This window comes from Panulirus ornatus, chromosome 11 (genome assembly GCF_036320965.1).
Source record: "Panulirus ornatus isolate Po-2019 chromosome 11, ASM3632096v1, whole genome shotgun sequence".
Classification (NCBI taxonomy): domain Eukaryota; kingdom Metazoa; phylum Arthropoda; class Malacostraca; order Decapoda; family Palinuridae; genus Panulirus; species Panulirus ornatus.
This window is the reverse complement of record NC_092234.1, coordinates 7,108,891-7,130,365: the sequence shown is the minus strand read 5'-3', so window position 1 is coordinate 7,130,365 and position 21,475 is coordinate 7,108,891. Positions and strand designations below refer to the sequence as shown.

Below are 21,475 nucleotides of genomic sequence, written 5' to 3'. Positions count from 1 at the left end.
ATTACACGGATTGATGTGAGAAGACCAGCTGTGGAAGAGCAATGGGGCAGAGAAATGTGAGAAGAATGCATGGAATGGTGTATACAGGGAGGCATGCAAGGACACTGATAAGTGGAGACTTTTCCCATGGCCACCCCCTTGATGGAAGTTCCTGGAGGAAATGGGCAGCTGAGATATAGAGATTTACAGAGTAATTATCTGCAAACATGCTTGCAGAAAAGACATGTACAACCTGGAATAGTGTCACCATTCAATAATTACTGTAATCATTTATGTGCTTGGGGTAGCATGCATCTCTTCTGACTTCATGGTGGTAATATTATGATATTTACTCTGGTATGTATCATATTATAGACCAGTCATTTAATAATAAGTGGGTAAGAAAAATATAAGAACAAAAATAGCATCACAGATTGGTAATAATCGTAAACCTTACATGTTAGCAGTAGTATGTATCTCAACAAACTTGCTTTGTAATGTAACTGTTACAAGCATTTTTCTAAGGTGTAAATGGTAGTATAGAGTATTCGTTTATGAACAAATATATATGTAAAAGAAAGACAAGAAAGACCATCATAAATTGATACCTTTCATCAACATTTACATGCTAGCAGTAATTCAGACCGAAGACATGTTGTCTGTAATGGTGATGTTGTTATAAGATTTACTATATTTGGTGTGTATGATATTACTGTACAGAAAAATCCTCTACGAATAAATATTTGTAATAAAAGATGATACAGTATAAGACTAAAATTAGTGTCACAACTTATTATTATTGTATATTCATGCCTGGCTGACAGCTGGTTGTACTTACCTCAGTAACCTTGGGAGTACCAGAAGAGCTCATTGCCTCATGTGCCAAAGTTTTAAATTAGAAAATCACTTACAGTAGCCTTATTCCTGAGCAAAGGGAAAAAGAATACTGCACACATATTTCCTGCATGTCGTAGGTGACTAAGAGGGGTAGGAGTAGGGGGTTAGAAATCCTCCCCTCCTGTATTACATTCCAAAAGAAGGAACAGAGTAAGGGGCCATGTGATGATTATTCCTGTAAGGCTCGGTCATCTATTCCTTTCACTACCTAAATTGTGCATGAAATAGCAAACATACTTGAAAGCCATGTCAACTATGTAGCCCATTTTTCTGCTTATTTGTTAATTATGTGGCAACTGAATATTTCATTCATATAATGTTAAACAACTTTAATGAAAATTGATATAATATATGAACTGTACTTTCTTTTCAAATATACCACTGAGAATCTGGTTACACCTCTATAGGTAGGTAGTAGCTGGTAGGCAGCCACCGACCAGAGAAGTAAGTATTGGGAGGGTTAGTGGCAGGTGCATAGTTAGCCAGCACTTCAGTGGCTTTTTAAGTTGCACTCCTCTGACCTAGGAAGCTGTCTTTTCTTTCTGACTCACCCACACATGGACTACTGGCATTCTGTTCACAAACATACAATCTATCATTGTCACACATAACACTTGACAGCTCAATTCATGCAACTCATGATACCTTGTATAAAGTGCTCCAGATATGGAGTAAACAGAAAGTTACTAAATGTGTTATTGAGTTTTAATCAGACTAAGGCTCATGTGCATATTGGAAGGGAGGTAAGTTAATGATTCTTGGGAAAAAATGGGTTTGCATCAAAGCAGTACAATGTCATGGTGGTTGTTTAATTTGTTTATAGATTGGGAATTGAGAAGTAAACAAGGGTCTTAAGAGCTAGGGACATGTTTATGGTGTTATTGAAGTGGAAGGCCTTGGGAAGAGAATTAGATGCTGTTTCTAGATGACATGGCTTTGGTGGCAAACTGTAGTGAGAAACTCCAGAAGCTGGGAACAGAGTTTAGGAATATGTGAAAGGAGAATGTTGAGAGTAAATGCTAACAAAAGTAAGGTGATGAATTGCAGCAGGGAATGAAATGGAAGGATCTGGAAGAAGTGAAACGAGTTAAGTATCTGGGAGTAGACATGACGACAGAGCATTGAGGGCTGAATAGGGTGCACTAAGGAGTGTATGGAAAAAATTGTCTCAAGGCAAATATTTTATGTTTGTAGATATAGGTGTCCCAACCATGTTGTTTGGGTGTGAGTTTTAGGCCCTGAATGAAAAAAAGGGAAGAATGAACATTTTGGAAATTAAATGCCTGAAGACAATGTGGCGTGAGACAGGTTGATCATATAAGGGATGACAGTGAAAGAGAGAGGTATGGTGGTAATACCATATGGTTGAAAAATCTGAACAGGGTGTTTAATATCAGAGGATGTACAGTGTCAACAAAAAAGTCTGCCCCTCTATATATTTTCAAAGGCGATACACAGACAAGCATATGATGCTCTCAGGGTGAGATCACTGCACATGTAGTCAGTGAGACTAATGTTTCAAACTGTGAGCATTAAAAACCTGCTCGGTGTGCCTCAGGCTATCTTAAGGGAAGGATGTTCTTTCTTTGCTCTTCCAGGCTGCCACTTTATTTTGGGAATTTACTTCTGGGCACTGTATTTCTTCCACTTGTACTTCAGGATGGTTGGCTCTTACCTTTCTAAGGAGGAAGAAAACGTGGGTAAACACTGGGATTCATCAATTAATAGGAATGTTTACTCTACAAGGAGGTGGTTCACACATATAAGGATTTATTAGTCAAAGGTTGGGCTTTGTATCCCTCCAAATTCAAAACTTAAGAGCCAAACAAGCCCAGGTATGGACCCGAGTTCTACAGATATCCTTTATTTACACATTACTAATTTATTTATATGGTATAAGAACTCAGTTTCTTCTATAGTCAGTTTCTTGTTGACTGGTTATTGGTGATTTGTGTATTATATAATTAAGCAAGAAATGACAATAAGAAGCAACAACACAGTTCAAGCGGCCACCTACAGAGCAATTAATCCACACTAAAACCTTTCCACACCACCCGAGAGGGGTGGCACTTAACAATCCAGTCTTAATTACCCAGGGTTTTACCACCCATATGTCTTGCCTCCACCTTTTAGAAACTTAGATTATTTATTCATTTACAATGTTCTGTCAGTGAACTGACCCAGGTCATATGAAGCAGTTGGGAGAAACCATGCTATGTCCACTCTCATTTATCTAAAACATTACTTTCTCCAATTTTTCGCCATTCGCACTCGCAACGCAACTAACCTGTCCCTCGACCCGATTACATTCACAACCTTGCTTTTAATCACATTCGCTTAACTTCCTCTTATCACACACAACTGAATTAATAACTCATCTTATGTTTGCCTCATAGTCCATGTGACCATCAGCTGGCATGTCAGACGGGTTCGCTGACGTACCCTCATTCCATTTTGGTATTCGTACCCTCGCTTATCTGTACGTAGTCACGGCCTTATTAATATAACGATAGGAGTTACATAAATAAAATATGGAGTCAATTGATATAGATATGATGTAAGGCACTTGAAACTTATAGACAGTACGTATAGGAACCTCACCTTGTCGCCGAGACGTTAGTAAAACACGAATTTTATATTCGTCACCTGCTGGGGAATGCATGGCCTTCTGCTATGTCGTCTGTTTGTTGATGCCAGGCACCCACGTTGGCAGTGCATTTCCCTGAGTGTGACTTGTATATTCCGTTTACAATACTGTGCTTAAGCTATTCGTTTATCTTGAAGGTCAGGTGAGGTTTTCATAGGCTCTGTTGTTTTACATTTGAAGTTATAAGTCCACAGACTCCTTGATATATATATATTATTATTATTAATATTATTATGATTATTATTATGATATTCCCAATGAATATGATATATAGGATGAATAGGTCCTCACTAGATATTTCTCTAATCACAACACCGACGTACTTAATACCCTGTTTGTATGCCTTGTCTCAAAGTACCCCAACTACCAATCGCAGTGTAATCTTACAATGATCCTACACATGAATCTTCTCTTCTGTAAATATACTGTACACTGGAATGATATTTTGAGCATTTACACTGGAATGGCTAATAGATACTAGTTTGTAAAGTCTGATATCTTTAGAAATACATTGTGTTGGTTGGATTCACATGGCGTACGAGAGCAAAACAAGGTCAGTCATGCCGGCGTTGTTACAGCCTAATTGCCCAGTTGACCTGAAGACGTTCGTTGGCGGGCAAAGGGCTTAGCGGAATATGGGGTACGCCAGGGTACGCCTTAGCCCCTGCCTCAAGGTAGGCACAGAAACAGCATAACAGAATGCAAGGACGTTGAGGGCACCTGGCTCCACTACCAAAGTAATTCAAAAGCTACGGTGGTGTTCTTCCTGTAAGTTATATTGCCAACATTTTCTTCAGTGTAACTCGAGAGAAAACAAATGCATCTTAGTGGGGTAACGATACTATATCTCAGTCTTTATCTGTGTTTGGGTTCCTCTTTCTTTTACTTTCAAAGCCAACGTATAGATCGGCTGGCAATACCCTTACATCAAAGGTTAGTTTTATATGTTGTAAATGGTTTCTGTTACTGTGATTAATGGGTGTAATACCGGCGACACCTTGTTTATTGTTATATATACTGTGGGGTCTAGCCAATGAAAATTCCCAGTTGGGACCAAGAAATGTGTCTTTTCAGGATAGTTGAGAGCCAACATAGGCATCGGACAGATTCCTGACCTTCCTTTCAATCATTTCAAAGGAAAAGCTTGACGAGGTTCATAAGATAAGAGCCCTTTTCTCTCCATATTTGTCTCAAATTAGGACACCATAATGACATCAACAGTCGTTTTGTTGCATAAAGCATTTATATAAACAATGCAGTATTAACAAATGTTAAATCGATAGAATGATAAATATATTTTCAGTTATTAATCGGCTTATGATTTCAATTAGTCAATGCCTCAAGCGCCCAATCAAACATTGTTTTTGATACCGATTAAATGAGGTTTAATGATCCCAAATATGTATTGTGGGTGGGTATGTAACAGTGAGGAGTGGACGCCACTTTTCACTTTACAGATGAAACCAGGAATAAACGCTATGTGAATTAACAAGCACAGGAGCGCGAACCCGGGCCCTTCTACATCTTAGGACCTGTTTGTACAGGAGGTGGTGGGAGGGGGTTTTGATGGAAAAAAAAATAATAATTTCCACTCGTTCCAAAGGACTGTATTGCCCCTAGAAATGTTAAGTCGCCCTCGGTAGAGATGAGAGAGGCCACCTGTGGTGGCGGCCCAGGCACGCCCCACACACCCCCAAGGTTAGGTGCGGTCGACTTACCCACTACTGTGGCAAAGCAGGGCATGGCGGGTGTAAAGAGAAAGGCGAAGTGGTAATGATTCTCTTCCAGGGTCAGTGAATGGAGGATCTTGATAAAACATGGAGATTTATACGATGGTGGACACCACAGCAATAAATAAAAAGGTGGAATTAGAGGGAGGAGTGGATAACGGCAGAGCAATGTATGAAACAGCGTCTGGGACTTCAGCCTTGGGAGTTTTACAGAAGCACTTTCATCGATGTGCTTAAAGTTTTATACATCAAATATATTTCAAAATGCCTTTATTAAAAACCACACACACACACACACACACACACACACACACACCAGTAATAGGTTCCACCCTTCGTAGTGAAAGAAAAATCAACCAGAATATAGTTGACATAAATCCTTCATCATCTTTGTCATAATTAGATGATTTTCCCTTTTTTTTTTTTACCACACCTGTACTATATGAGGCCTAGAAAGGTCATAATAAGATACAGTATTCGTGAAGCATCCTCTCTCACCCTTTCCCTAAGTATAACAAACCCGTCCAGTAAATAAGACTATCACTGAAAATAATGATACATGTTAATTATAAGACATCTTGAATCTTGTCTTTGGAATGAGTAAAAAAAAAGATTTCCCTCAGTTATCGATACAGGAAAGTTTAATCAGTAGAGATAACCCTATCTAATCAGACATTATTATCACTAAAAACATAACTTTAAATCATGTCATATGAAGTTTGAAGCAACGTACTGGTATTACTCAGGTATTGGAGTGGAAGTCTCCATTTATCATGGGGAAAAAAGATTATTAATGTTTTGTGATAAGAAGGACATCCCCTGCCGGTCGGTCGGCAGTGTAGGCCGCCGACCAGCTGATGCAGTCAACATTGAACAGGACTAACTGGACTTGCTCGGGATCGTATCCCTCAAGAATTATTTGAATATGTGATAACCTATCAGGTAAGATTTACCTAAATGACGTATACGAGAAAGAGTAGATGGTTTATAGTTCTCCATTATGTAAAATGAAGATTAGAGGCTGTAGGAACTGAGCGGGTCCAACGGGGGTAATGTCCTTTGTCGGTAAATATACAAGAAGTTTAGGCTAAAGGTTTGTGGGTCAGGGTTACATGTCTCATTTTTTTTTCTCTCTTAGCATTATTTAGATTTCCTGTTGTAAACTATTATTTTGCATCTTTAAGAGACAAGACTTTTAAGAGAGGCTCATGTTGCTCATGTTTTGTTTACATTGGTAACGTCTGCTTGTGTATGGTACAATGAACATTGGTAAACGGTACCTAACGTATCAGTTAAGTATTTTCTCTATTTCTCTCAGGAGTTGAATGATATGGTATAAATACGTTTCTTGCATTTAGTTCTAATGATTTAGCTTAATGATTTTAGAGCATTTCTGTTGTATGAGAATAGATAAATGTGATAGTAGGGAGGGCTATGAAGTTCATGGAAATGTGCTGTTCAAAAGCATTCAAGTAGATGAAACACACAAAGTTGATATTAAAACCACACTTTAAGTCTTCTGTTAGCTAAGATTTCTATTAGAAATATATCAACATTAATGAAACTAACTGCATGGTATGATAGCTTGTCAGGAGCCTAAGCAGTGGCACGTGCTGTGACCTGCATGGTGAGTTATCTCTTTGATTATAGCTTTGCCATTTGATGCATTACTCAATCATGGGCATGACTGATATATTTTTACTATATCTATGTAATTAGAAACACCAACGTTAAATAAAGAGGATGTGTTGATGTTGCTACTTAGGAATGAGTATTTTACAAGAAAAAAATGCACCTCTGAAATATGTCTGCTAAAGTTGTGATTGTTATCTTGTAAATATCAGAGCTGTAAAAGTAGGATAAGTTATTAATACATCAATTGGGATATATTTGAGGTTGTCTGTGAGTGAAAAGTCACTTTAGAAAGGCGGTATCATTGGGAGTACAGTCTTGACAAAGAACTCCTCACCCCAAAGGAGACCTCATATCCCTGCTAGTAGACGCAGCACAGCCTTAGGCAGCAGGAGCCTCTGGAAAGATCCAAGTACTCTCTCTTAGAAAGGAGTTTTGGGGGTGACGTTGTATAAGATGAATAGTCTTATTATTTTGTGACTGAGATCATGGCATGGCATGCTGTACAGATACCGTATTTGCTTATGAGTTGTCTGCAGGTGGGTAGGTTACCAACATGATATGCGAGTTGGTTCACGGAAGATTATGGATATGATACCAACCTTGGAACATGAATTATTAGGTGAAGGATTTAAAGACATGAGTGCTGTTGTGTTGTTATATCTGATGATATAGAGGAAATAGTTTTTCCTCAGGGAAATGGCCTGCATTGCTGATGGCTTATCCACAAATGAAGCTCTCAGTCGCCTACATGATGATATTGCCACTGCTCTGGATGAATATCAAAAGTCAGAAGCTGAAAAGTAAGTTTAAGATGTATTTTGTGTGAATATCTTTGTCTGTGTTGAGTCTTTCAAAGTTTTATATTTCAATGCTACATCAGTTTTATATTTTTCCCTTGTGTTTTGTCCAGCAAGCAACAACAAAGCAATGCTTGTAAGACACTACCTCCAAGGTAGAAGTTTTTTGATTTTCAAAACCTACATTTTTAAAGGATTGTACTGTGCAAATATTTATTCCTTAATTATTAGATTCCCTTGTCTTCCTAAGAAAATAAGGAAGTAATTGGGGATATTTTAGATGTATTACTGAATCTGGACAAAACGTCAAGGATCTAATGTCAGTGTTAGATATTTCACTTAGATTCCTCCTTTATAAACTCATTGAGATAGATTTTTGACATTTTGTAATGTTTTCAATTCGAGTTATTAACTGATTTGATTTTCTTGAACTCTTAGATTATTATACATGTTGGTCATTAGCCAAATGATTTTTTGCAGAAACAAAGGATTTGGACCAAAGAGCGTCATGTATGAAGCATTCCACCACAAAAGCTTTCTTTCAATATTTCGTTGGACATCAGCGTTAGCATTGATTATTGAAGGCATCATGCTACTCGTGGCCTTTGCTGCTTGTAATGACCCAAGGTGGGTATGGCTTACGTGCATGTAATGCATGCTTTTCTTTTTGTATCACGATGATATAGTTCACATAACTTGAGGATGATTGACTTATAGAGAAATTTCACACTATTTGCAACCCATACTTGAGCCTTTATCTGTGCTGACTGCTTTTGCAAATACTGCCCATTGTGTACTGTCACCTCCTTAACTATATGTCAGAGCTTTGATGTATGATCAGTTTTCTTTTTTTATATAGTATTCATCAGATCACACTGGTTTGATAATCATCTCAGTTTTATTACATATGGTTATCATTTTTTTTTTTTTTTTTTTTTTATACTTTGTCGCTGTCTCCCGCGCTTGCGAGGTAGCGCAAGGAAACAGACGAAAGAAATGGCCCAACCCCCCCCCCCATACACATGTACATACACACGTCCACACACGCAAATATACATACCTACACAGCTTTCCATGGTTTACCCCAGACGCTTCACATGCCTTGATTCAATCCACTGACAGCACGTCAACCCCTGTATACCACATCGCTCCAATTCACTCTATTCCTTGCCCTCCTTTCACCCTCCTGCATGTTCAAGCCCCGATCACACAAAATCTTTTTCACTCCATCTTTCCACCTCCAATTTGGTCTCCCTCTTCTCCTTGTTCCCTCCACCTCCGACACATATATCCTCTTGGTCAATCTTTCCTCACTCATTCTCTCCATGTGCCCAAACCATTTCAAAACACCCTCTTCTGCTCTCTCAACCACGCTCTTTTTATTTCCACACATCTCTCTTACCCTTACGTTACTTACTCGATCAAACCACCTCACACCACACATTTTCCTCAAACATCTCATTTCCAGCACGTCCATCCTCCTGCGCACAACTCTATCCATAGCCCACGCTTCGCAACCATACAACATGATTAAGGTAATACTTTGGCATATACTTTTAAAGTGGTTGTATTGAAAGTGAGATGGTTATGTAATACTATATGTTGAAGCTTATTCTTTGGTGACATTGATGAAAAAGGTGATTTTTATGATGCCTTGTGAGTCAGTCTTTCTAGTACATCCTGTTATGTGTTTTCTCTTGCAACATAACAGTGTGATTTATGTATGATTATCACACTCAGTGCTCTGTATATTTTTAGATTTTGCTAACAAATACCCCAAATTGATTCATACTCCCTGCCTCTGACATTTTACCTTTCCTTTGGTCTTCTGTTACATCTTTTCTCTTCTCACTGACATTCATTTTCATTCTTTGTCATTTTTTTCCATGCTTATTCATGCTTTTAAGTAATTTTCTTCTTATCTATCTACTCCATGTCCATAATACCTGTGTATTGTTTTTTACTACTATAGTTATATCTAACAAGTTTATGTGTATAGTAGATAACTGTATAAAAGTGATTTAGTTTTAGATTTTATAAAGAAAAGGATAGAATGCATATGCCCATAGATGAGATATTTCTCTCCAGGATCATTTTGTACTATGGGCCAAGAGAGAAGTTTTGGATCTCTGGGAGTTAGAATTTTCTTAAAATCGTAATTTTGTTTACACAGTGCACAGAATTTTAGCTTGTTTGACCATGAAAGGGTATAGTAAACCAGTGTTTTGATTCACTACGAAAGGGTGAATTTGGGCCAAGCTAAGGCTGTTAAAGCTCGGTATTTGGTTAATGAGGGATGAGAGGCATTTGCCTCACCAGATAGTGGGGTTTGTGAGACTTCTTACTTCAGAAATGTAAGGTATCTTTCAAGTGCTAAAGGACACACACACACACACACACACACACACACACTTTATGATTTACATTTCTAAGAAAAGTAGGTTTTATCGGTGATACTTACAGAATTTTCCCTATTTCAGATACCACTATCTGCCTGCTGAGTCCTTCTTTATTTTCTTGGTAGTAATCTTCAATGTATATTTAGTGTGGTGGGACACACAGTTAAGGCACAAAGAGCTTCCAAGACTGACACATAATGTCTTGAAGGATCTAAAAGGTAAAATATCTTTTATAGAAGCCTCTTACTGATAAAAGTGCCTTTGATAACTGTTTTGTAAATATGTTTCCTAGTAAATTTCATAATTTTCTCATAACTCTTGCAGAGGGCAGAGTTTTGGCTGATTATATTTGTTACACTATATTTTACAAAATGATAGGATATTCAAGTAAACCATAACAGCTGAAAGTGCTGCGTGAGCAAATTCTTCATAAGATTTCTTCCATTTCAGAATTTCAGAGCAGTGTATTATGGTCTACAGAAAACTATCCACATCTTCACTCCCCACTGTCTCCTTGCATAACTTTGCAGTGGACACAGCGTGATGGAAACACAGTCAATCTCCCATGGTCACTTCTGGTGCGAGGGGACACCATCCTTCTTAAACCAGGACAGAAAGTTCCTGGTAGATGTAAACCTATACAGGTAAGATTTTGAACAGTTGCAGTGCCATGTGAAATATTCTTGCTGACACATATACCCACCTGACCTACACACCCAGGTATAATTACTCAGCTGGCATACACATCCAGCCAATAGTGCCAAGGAGACTAAGATGTCATGTTAAACAAATTCTCAATTTCCAGTGATCCTTTGAAATATACTTGTCACTATTTTTGATATTTTATGTATTCTGAATGAGATAGCAGGTGCCTTTTGCATATTGCAAACTAGTTGAGATACAATGATTTTTGCAAGGCATAAGAGATAGTAGAGATTTCAGTAGTGTGTGAAGAAATGTGTATAAGGAATGGACATGACACAGAGAGAAACTGGCTTGATAGATATAAGATGTAAGGCATACAGTAGGGTTATCAAAAGAGGCAATTGGTTACAAGTGGCATGATGTGTGTGGAGCAGGCGGGAAGTTTCATGAAGGTTTATGGAATTTGTAGTTTGAATGAATAGAAATAGACATCATCCCTGGGGATAGGGGAGAAAGAATACTGCCTTTATATCTCCTGCATATAAAAGGGAAAGAAGCTGGCCATGTATCTTTTTCCCATAGGCTCAGCCATCTGCTCTTAATGCTACTTCACTTGTGGGAAATAATGAAGACATGAGCGAAAAGAAAATGTAGTTACTAAGCAGAATCAAAATTAAGATGAAAGGGCATTTGGTGAGAATACAGGGATATGTTTCAGTTTAGGTTTCATGGATATGGGATAAGATTATGGTTTATGTTATGTTTACCTCAAGTAGGGAAAGGTGCATAGCATTCACAGTGATCTAGAAATTGCTTTTTAACTTGCAGGATATCTGTAGTGGGGTTGGAGGGGAGCTTCACATGGGAGATGTATACTCCCCAAACCTTGAAGGTGTTGGAGAAGGTTTCAGCTCCCCTAAGGCCAGGACTCCACTCAAAGCTACCCCTTACATGCTGCTAGAAACTCCATACATCATCAACCTGAGGATTTTACTTGCTGAGGCTCTTAACAGACCAGTGACTGTTTTTAACAAACAGCGTTATTGCCTTTTCAGTTGGACAATGGAATCAATCACATTACCTCTAGTGGTGGTAAGTAATAATGTGATAAAAGAATACAGTGTTTCCTATGTACTTTGTATAGATATGTATTATCATAATGGTGATTTTCTAACTTAGATGTAATGAGATTAGTCTTTAATTAGATTTGGCCTTGATAATATATGATGTTATGGATAAGCCATGGTTTCAGTGCATTATACATGACAGCTAGAGACTGAGTGTGAATGAATGTGGCCTTTATTGTCTTTTCTTAGTGCTACCTCGCACGTGTCCGGGGGAGGGGGTGTCATTTCATGTGTGAGAGGGTGGCAATGGAAATTAATAAAGGCAGCAAGTATGAATTATGTACATGTATATATATGTATATGTCTGTGTATGTATATATATGTATACGTTGAAATGCATAGGTATGTATATGTGCGCGTGTGGACGTGTATTTATATACATTTGTATGTGGGTGGGCTGGGCCATTCTTTCGTCTATTTCCTTGCGCTACCTCGCTAATGCGGGAGACAGTGACAAATGAATAATAAATATAAATAAATGATGGATAAATATATTTTTCAAAATCTATGTATTTTCCGATTCTCCCATGTTATTCAGAAAAAATTATCATAAACTCTTGAATTATTAATATTTATAGTATGTGGACTAGAATAATGTACATTAAGCCTCATGTTGAATTTGACTAGAATATTTGTGCATTAAGCCTCATGTTGAATTTGAATGCATGTCAGAAAATATTTTCAGTGCTTCAGCTAATGTCTCATTTTAAAAGTAATTATCTTCTTTTTCTCCAGAGCCTAATGCTTATGATCAGCAGTCTCCGGTTATATTATGGAAGTTGGGTTGGGGACTGGACAGAGATGCTCCTAATTGGTCCTGTATGTGTGGCTCTTCCCCTCATCCCACTGGGTTTGCCCTTGGCGTGGCTCATTCTCAACTGGTTGGGTATTGCACGTATCCTCACCATGTACCATCATGCTTGCAGTTTGCAGGTTGGTGTTTGTACTGCTCAGTAAATACAACTGTAGGATGAGAGGAGAGTGACTGGTTCCCAGTGAAGGTCTGCCTGCGGCAGGGGCATGTGATGTCTCCATGGTTTTTTAATTTGTTTATGAATGGGATGGTTAGGGAGGTAAATTCAAGAGTTTTGGAGAGAGGGATGGGAAGTGAGTCAGTTGTTGTTCGCTGATGAAACAGCACTGGTGGCTGACTTCAGTGAGAAACTCCAGAAGTTGGTGACAGTTTGGTAAAGTGTGTGAAAGGAGAAAGTTGAGAGTAAATGTGGATAAGAGCAAGTTTATTAGGTTCAGCAGGGTTGAGGGACAAGTTAATTGGGATATAAGTTTGATTGGAGAAAGGTTGAAGGAAGTGAATTGTTTTAGATATCTGGGAGTGGACTTGTCAGCGAATGGAACCATGGAAGTGGAAGTGAGGCACAGGGTGAGGGAGGGGGTGAAGATTCTGGGAGCTATGAAGAATGTGAAAGGAGAGATCGTTATCTTAGAGAGCAAGAATGTGTAAGGAGAGAACGTTATCTGAGATAGCGAAAATGGGTATTTTTGAAGGAATAGTAGTTCCAACAATATTTTATGGTTGCAAGGCATGGGCTATAGATAGGGTTGTACAGAGGAGGGTGGATGTGTTGGAAAAGAAATGTTTGAGGACAATGTGGTGGGTGTGAGGTGGTTTGAACAAATGAATAATAAAAGGATGAGAGATGTGTGGTAATAAAAGGTTTGGACATAAGGAGAGAATGAGTGAAGAAAGGTCGACAGAGAGGATATATGTCTGAGGTTGGGGGAACAAGGAGAAGCGGGAGACCAAATTGGTGGTGGAAGGATGGAGTGAAAAAGATTTCGAGTGATTGGGGCCTGAACATATAGGAGGGTGGGAGGCATGTGAGGAATAGAATGAATTGGAATGATGTGGTATACTGGGGTCAACATGCTGTCAAAGGACTGTACCAGGGCATGTGAAACGTTTGGGGTAAACCATGGAAAGGTCTGTAGGTCCAGGATGTGGATAGGGAGCTGTGGTTTTGGTGCATTAAACATGACAGCTAGAGACTGAGTTGAATGAATGTGGTCATTTTTTTTTTGTCTTTTTTCCTGTTACTACCACGATGATGCAGTTGATGGCGATGCTGTTTCCTTTGGGGCAGGATGGTGCCAGGAATTGATGAAGGCAAGCAAGAATGAATATGTACATGTGCATATATGTATATGTCAGTGTATATGTATGGTATGTATATGTACTTGTATGTATGTTTATGTGTATATATGTGTATATGAGTGGATGGGTCATTTTTTGTCTTTTCTTGGCACTACCTCACTGATGCGGGAAATTACGATTAAGTATAACAGTGATAATAAGATATGTATATATATATATATATATATGTATATCAGGGTCAATGTGCTGTCATTGGATTGAGCCAGGGTATGTGAAGCGTCTGCGGTAAGCCATGGAAAGTTTTGTGGGGCCTGGATGTGGAAAGGGAGCTGTGATTTTGGTGCATTACACATGACAGCTAAAGACTGAGTGTGAACGAATGTGGCCTTTGTTGTCTTTTCAGTTTCTTTTATAATTTTTCAGTTTTCATGAACTGCAAGACTTGCTCAAATAATTTGATGGTTTAGGTACATAAAATAATGCATCTTGGATTGTTTTTATTTAAAGGAAAAATATGGTTAGTTCCTGAAATCTTGCTTTACTTTCCTTTTAGAGTGATCCAGTTGAAGACCCATTTGAAGATGCAGAGCTTGAGGCCCTGCAGTTGTCTGAAATGTCAGTGAAGTGGTTAGAACTTCGGAAGCATTTTGTATTTACTACACTGGGATGGGAACCATTCCCCATAAGAACAGCAAATATACTTCATGTTCTAGCATCAGTAACGGTAGAGTGTTTACTTATGCTTCTTTCTTATAAACATATAGTGATCGATACTTCCTCTCTGTTTCATATATGGATAACTGACAAAATATCTTTATTTTCTAAATCTTGGCTCTTACACCCTTTCTTTCTAAATCTCAGCTCTTACACCCTTTCTGCTTCATCATTTGATATGCTTCATTGTGACATCATTCTTCAGTTAGCAATTTTTTCATATGAATCAAAAGATTACTCAGGACAAGTCATGAAAGGAAAAGTTTAACATGGGAACAGTTACATGAGATTGGATGGTGTGGACATTGTGTAATTGGATTGTGTACTTGGGGTAACATAATCATACATGTGAGGTTATGACTATATTTGGGGTCAGAGGAATATCATAAAAACTGCTAGAACTATATTATACATGATGTTTCATGTGTATAATGGTTTGATAATGGAAGAATTAGGAGGGTTGCTTGTTGAAGGAATGAAGGAAGTTATGCTAACACTAAAGGATTTAAATGATAAAAACTGTGTACTGAAGGCATAACCCTATGAGCATCTGAGAGAGCACTTGTTTAGGAGGAAGTTAAAACTCCATTTCCTCCCTTCTGAAATCCTCAAATGGAGATGGATCCCTCCTCTGCCCATTGTAAATCATGTGATGAGGTCCCCAGGTGTTCATTCACAGCAACTCAACAACCCTCAGTAACCCACCTAAGCTCACATGACATCATGGCACAGAGGTGAAATGATTTGAAGCAGATAGCCACGAATGTTATTTTCTGATCTTATTCTGATTTTGTCTGGAATCAAGAAATGGTTTTACAAAGTACAGAAGAGATGAAGAAATGAAAGGGAAATTCAGTAAATGCTTGCATGGTCCTGCTTTCTTTAAGAGAGAAAGCATATCATTAATGAAGAGCTGTATTTCTCATCTACTGGCAGAACCCCATGAGCATCTTTGAGCATATCCACATGAAGGTTGAGGGATGTAAAGAAAAATCTTTTGAACATACTTGAGAAAAGCGTAGAGCAAGTTTTTAGGAATATCATAAAGAAAATCTTACCCTTGTTGTTGTTTTGGCCACCACTCTAATCCATCCTCCTCAGTTACACAAAAGAAATCAACTTGATCCAGAGATATTATCAAACAGAAGTACAGTAGTACCTCCCCAGTGTGGCCTATATAGTATGCAAGGTTATCATATTAGGGGTTTGAAATTGTACATTGTATATTACATGTATTGCTTTTAAGTTTGTATGGTTGGTTTGTGTATAAAAGGGTCCCTCACCCATGTCGTATTTTATTTGTCCCATGTATTATCATCTTACCCTTGTATTATTTTATTTTGGTTTATTCCAGCACTAGGAGTAGACTTTGCAGCAGATGTAACCATGGGGATGAAAGTTATACATAGGATGGGAAAGGTGGCAAAGGCCTTTGGTGGGTTAGGGAGTGTGTATGATAAGACAGGGTTTGTTAGGGCAAGATTGGTATGTTTGAGGGAATAATAATCCTGAAAGTATTGTTTGTACATGTTGGAATTGAAAGGCCTAAGAACAATATGGGATGTGAGGTGGGTTGATCATGCAATTAATAACAGTGTAAGTGAGAGGTGTTGTAGAAAGCACATGATGATTGAAAGAGAGAGAGCTAACTAAGGTGTGCTGAAATGATTCAAACATATGGAGAGGTTGGGTGAAGAAAGAATGACTGAAAAAATCTATATGTCAGAAATGATGCAGTGAAAGAGGCTCTGGGGTATAAGAGTATGAACTTTCAGGAGAGTGAAAGGCATGCATTGGATTCGTTGGATATACTTGGGGCCACAGACCATTTCACCTTCCCTAGTTCATCCCATTGACAGCACATCTCCCCTCCCTAAACTACATTAATCCAGTTCATTCTCTCCAGTGCATGCCTCTTATTTTCCTAAAATGATAGTTGAAAAGGTTGAGAAAATTTTCAGTATTCATAGTTTTGAAATCTTTTTCTTGAAACAGTTACAAAGCTTCTGAACCATAGAAATTTATTACTGCTGTTTATCCACAGAACTTGTGCTGTGTAGACAAGAAGGGTGTGTTGTCATGGCCTAACCCAACAGCAGAGAAGGTGTTTTTTCTGAAGAACAGAGCACATAATAATCTATCTTCCAGGTATATATTTTAGTACATGAGGTTTCTTTTGTTATACTTTGATGGAGTGGGATGATGTTGATAGTTACTGTACCTAAAATGTTGTTAGTTTTGTGTTTATCTCTGAGATGAAGCTTGATTTCATTTATTTGAAAACATTTTTCCAAAGTAAGTCTTTCCAGTTGCATTCAACTGTATTACCAGAAGTACATATATCATCACAAGTCATTCATTCCAAAGAATTGAATTGCTTCATGACAAAGTATACATAATTAAAAGGCCTTGTAAGTGAAGTGTCAAAACAAGACTCCTGGCTGATGAGAAGCATTGACTGGTTTTCAGATTTATGTCTATAATAGAATGATAGTGATTAATTTATCTCTGTCTGTATCTCTGATGCCCATTCCCTGAACTCTTCAAGGGGGTGGCAGCAGCAAAAGTCTACATAACTGATGAATGCCAGTGCCACTTTTAATCGTTTAGTGCCTTGCCCTAAACAGGTCACTGACAGAGGGTAACTCTGGCTCAGTGTTACCAGTTGCTCCTTCCTAGTGCTCTTACTGACCACTAATTCTTAATGTTCCTTCCTAATGTTACAGCCTACTTCTACCTAATGCTCCTACCCATTCTTCTGCCTAATGTTTCTACCTAATGCTCCTGCCTAAATGATAGAGATCTTGTATATTGCATAGATGTGTTACTTCTCAATTGGAATTTTTTAAGTTTATATTATCCTGAATAGTTTTTATGTCACTTATCTGAACAAGTACTTTTCGTAGATGGCTTGGTTTTCTACCAAGAGTTCAGCTGCTTTGATTAGAATAGACCATCTGGTATATGTACTTTATTTTCTGTAATGATTGCATAAGTTATATTGTAAATATGCACATATGGTTAATGCCTTTTTCATATAATTTATGTTTGTAGCATTTTGTAGATAGAGCTTTAAAACGTGTGCACAGAAACATATTGCGATCAAAGACTTTGGAGATGAACTTGATTGTACCACCCACCTTAGAGTGCAGGAAAATGGTACTAATTGTATGATTAGAGAAGTGTTACTTAACACCGAGGTGTTTTACTTATGTACTGCCTGCCTGGGTATCGGGTGGTTTAGTGACAACTGTGTAGAAAGCCAGCACTTCGATGATTGTCAAGTTGAACTCCTCTGACACAGGTAGCTGTCTTTTCTTTTTGCCTCTCCTTTATGTGGACTGCTGGTATTCAGTCCACAAACATACAATCCCTCCTTGTCACACATAGCACCTGACAACACGTAAATCACTCAAGTCATTCTTCATAACTAAATTTTCCTGTGGTGAGTGCCATGCACAAACCCTGCATAATGGTTGTAGCAATAGATAGAAGTAAGTAGGAACATTAGGAAGGGGTATTAGGTATAAGTAGTAGGTAGGAACATTAGGTAGGCACATTTGGCTGAAGTAGTAGGTTGAAACATTAGGCAGGATAATTAGGTTGAAGTGGTTAGTAGGAACATTAAGTAGGAGCATCTGAACATACTGTGCTAGAATTGTACCTCTACCAGTGGCCTGTTTACAGTGAGGCACCAAAGGCTAAGAAGTAGGACTGGAGTTCACCAGTTATGGAGACTTTTGCCATGGTCACCCTGTTGAGAGTTCTTGGAGTGAACTGGCATCAGAGATTGAGAGTCTTATGTTTATGTACGCAAATTTTTCAGTGCTCCATCTTTATATGGGGACGATGCCTTGTTTGATGAGGCCAAAGCTGGGAAGGTTACCTCATCAAATCCTACTAAAGGTACTGAGTACTAATGTTTTAATATTTGTTATAGTAGTATTTCATGACTTATCAGAATAGATACTAGCTAAAATTTTTAATGCTTCTAAATGTACTTTTTATTATTTGAAAGATGATTTTACTTCACTTATTATTTAGATTGAATATTTATTCATTATCTTGTTACTAGTTCACACAGTTACTGTAGTGATATGTAGAATTCCCAAGCAAGCCTCCAGGGTGTTGCTTTTGTGTATGTGACTTTTGGATGTGTGACATTTAATGAACAGTGAGTATGTGTAATACCAGTTTGTGATTACCCATTTGAAGTGTAAGGGGAGTTAGTTTTACACCAGCTGGACCCCATCTATTGAGCATTTTCTGCTGTCATGCAAAGTAATAGATGCATATATTTTCATTTTTTTATTCTTTGTTAGATATTTTTGATTCAGATAAGACACATGTAAACATTCACACAATTCCTTGGTTCTCCTTAGATCACCATCAAGTGACTAGGACCCACTTCAACTCAACAGATATCTTTTAGACCTGACCCTCTTTCCATTTCTGCAACAGTTGCGGACTGAGATCCAACCTTCCCTTTGTTGAATACCATCTATCTACTTTCTTGCCAGATTTTTTTCCATGAAACTTAAATGTCCAAGGCAGTCTCTTTATTATAAAATATGACTATAATCTCTGCCATATTTTCATCAACGGTGGCATATGTGCTTATCGTAGCATAAAAACAGCTGTTGCTTGCCTTACATATCTTGAGTCCCCCAGCTTTGAAGTTATCAACTTCAGTATTTCTTTACTGTATATAGCTTTCCTTTTATGTTTTGTGTATTCCCCCAAATTCCTTCAGCCGCGTACAGCTCTTCAATTATTTGACTTCCCACTGTGATTACTTTTCACATCTGCATGCTGATCTGTGTGCAGGAGATTTCACTGTACATCCCAAAGAATGATTTGGCTGTATTTGTGTTAATTCCATTAAAGTCAGGGCCTTTTCATTTACTTTTCTCGGTGACATGGAAAAAACAGTCAAATGCTCAGCACAAGTTCTTGATAATCTTGCCCCCTCCTCCAACACACTTTATTTTTTTCCCATCTTCCCTCCGTACATGCACTGTATGTGCCCTGTAGGATCTTCCAACCACATTATTATCTTTGCTACTTCGAGTTGTGCCATTCCTACACCCTTCTAGAAATGCCAACATTGACTGTGGTAGGGCTCAGCAGTCTTCCTTGCACAGGTTTTATACTGAAAGTCCATGGGCCTAGTACTGCATTGCTGACTGGAATGTTTTCAGCTGTGCAGACCACATATCAGAGATTGTGGCTAACATTCCATCTAATACTAAAGTTCATCTCCCCAGTCATGGTTTGATAGCTCTAACTCCTCCCTTCTCTTGAACCCCTTGGTGCAGCCCATCCTTAAGAAAGGAGATTGTTCTCACCCTTCTAACAATTGCCTTATCTCTCTGACCTCTGCTGTCACCAAAGTCTTTGAAACTCATCAACTCACAATTTCTTAAACACATAGAAACTCATTCCCTTCTTTCAGGTGTTAAGAATAGAATGCTGAAGTGGTTTTGTCATATGAAAAGAATGATGTAAGGAATAGTGTGTGAACAAAGTGGACGGCTGAAGAGGAATGGACACACTGAGCGTGAGATGGATGGTTAGAGATTATGTGGTTGAGAAAGGCATCCATGTGGAGGAGGGTTTGGCATTGTGCATGGACTGGATTGCTTGTAAAAGGCTCTGCATGGTTTAGCATGTTGCAAAATGAAAGACATGATATTGATTCAAAAGGTATTTACACTGATATCTAGTGGTGTATAAAGCAGATTTATGAGCATAGATATCAGAAAAGGAAATTTCTTTTGCAGAATCTGAGTCTATGCTTATGTCACTTACTCACGACCATCAGACTGCTTTTGGGCTTCAGTTTGATGACCCTATGTGGAGACGGTATCTACTGTCACTAAAGCCCTTAGGCCTTAACATACTACTGAATACATGTAATCCTGCTACACAGAATCACTACACACAATTCTGTGCTCACATTACTTGTGAAGCTATGTATAATGAAGACCTTGTTCCAGTTTCTCAAAGGAGGTATGTTACTTAATCCATTGACTGTTTTTGTTAGCCTCAAAGTTCATGTGCATAATAGAAACTTAAATGTAAATTCATATTTGTAGTTGAGTTGTTGTAAATATGAATTGGTGGAGAAAGGATATTTATGAAATGTAAATAATGTACATCCAACCTTATTCGTCAAGATGATAACTAAAGATGATTGAATCATTAGCTTGGCCACCTATCTGTATTAAATCATATGATTTATCTTAGTTTTTCTTTTGTGGCCAGTATGCTGGAGTAGAACACAAACAGGCTAATACTTTTGGAGTATGTTTTATCTATTCCTGATTCTTGTCATTTTGAATACTGTTTTATTTCATTGGGTGGAAGAATTTTGAAACTGTAATATTGGTGTTAACAGAATATGATGACTGATGTTGCAAACTTGGCATGCTGGCGTTTCTCTATGTTAGTGAAGATTTTCCTCTGTCAGATACAGGTAGTGTATCATAAATCCATAATCTGTGGAACAAAGCAGGCGTTAGATTTTAGATTTTTTTTTGCAGATAGTAGAAATGTGGGATAAAGAATGTTGTCTGAAGATACAGTAACCATGATAATGTTTTGTTTACCTACTGCAGGTTTTAATGTTTATTTCTTCACTGAATACATTAATATACTAAATATATATAAAATCTGTGGTAAATGTTAGCCTACCTTTGTGCAGTACTTTTCACAAAATTGGCTCAGAAATAAGTACACCTTCACTGCAACTTTGTTCAACCCATTTGCTATGGGTCCAAACTTTCACCC

General features: G+C 38.1%; 1 protein-coding gene across 5 annotated transcripts in view; it reads left to right on the top strand.

Moving 5' to 3' along the window:
• Window positions 1-5,972: 5,972 nt before the first annotated feature.
• Window positions 5,973-21,475, top strand: part of l(2)k05819 (transmembrane protein 94-like protein l(2)k05819) — an 85,000-nt gene continuing 69,497 nt past the window's right edge. For 2 of the 5 annotated variants that reach the window (XM_071666529.1, XM_071666525.1), the window contains exons 1-11: window positions 5,973-6,195; window positions 7,570-7,688; window positions 8,166-8,312; window positions 10,166-10,302; window positions 10,535-10,728; window positions 11,558-11,821; window positions 12,592-12,789; window positions 14,523-14,693; window positions 16,728-16,831; window positions 18,510-18,589; window positions 20,467-20,695. In XM_071666529.1, the coding sequence (XP_071522630.1) occupies window positions 7,585-7,688; window positions 8,166-8,312; window positions 10,166-10,302; window positions 10,535-10,728; window positions 11,558-11,821; window positions 12,592-12,789; window positions 14,523-14,693; window positions 16,728-16,831; window positions 18,510-18,589; window positions 20,467-20,695 (1,628 nt within the window). In that variant the 5' untranslated portion in view covers window positions 5,973-6,195; window positions 7,570-7,584. Of the gene's footprint in view, window positions 6,196-6,299; window positions 6,319-7,569; window positions 7,689-8,165; window positions 8,313-10,165; window positions 10,303-10,534; window positions 10,729-11,557; window positions 11,822-12,591; window positions 12,790-14,522; window positions 14,694-16,727; window positions 16,832-18,509; window positions 18,590-20,466; window positions 20,696-21,475 lie in introns of those variants that run through there. The other 3 variants (XM_071666526.1, XM_071666528.1, XM_071666527.1) reach the window with 3 other exon arrangements.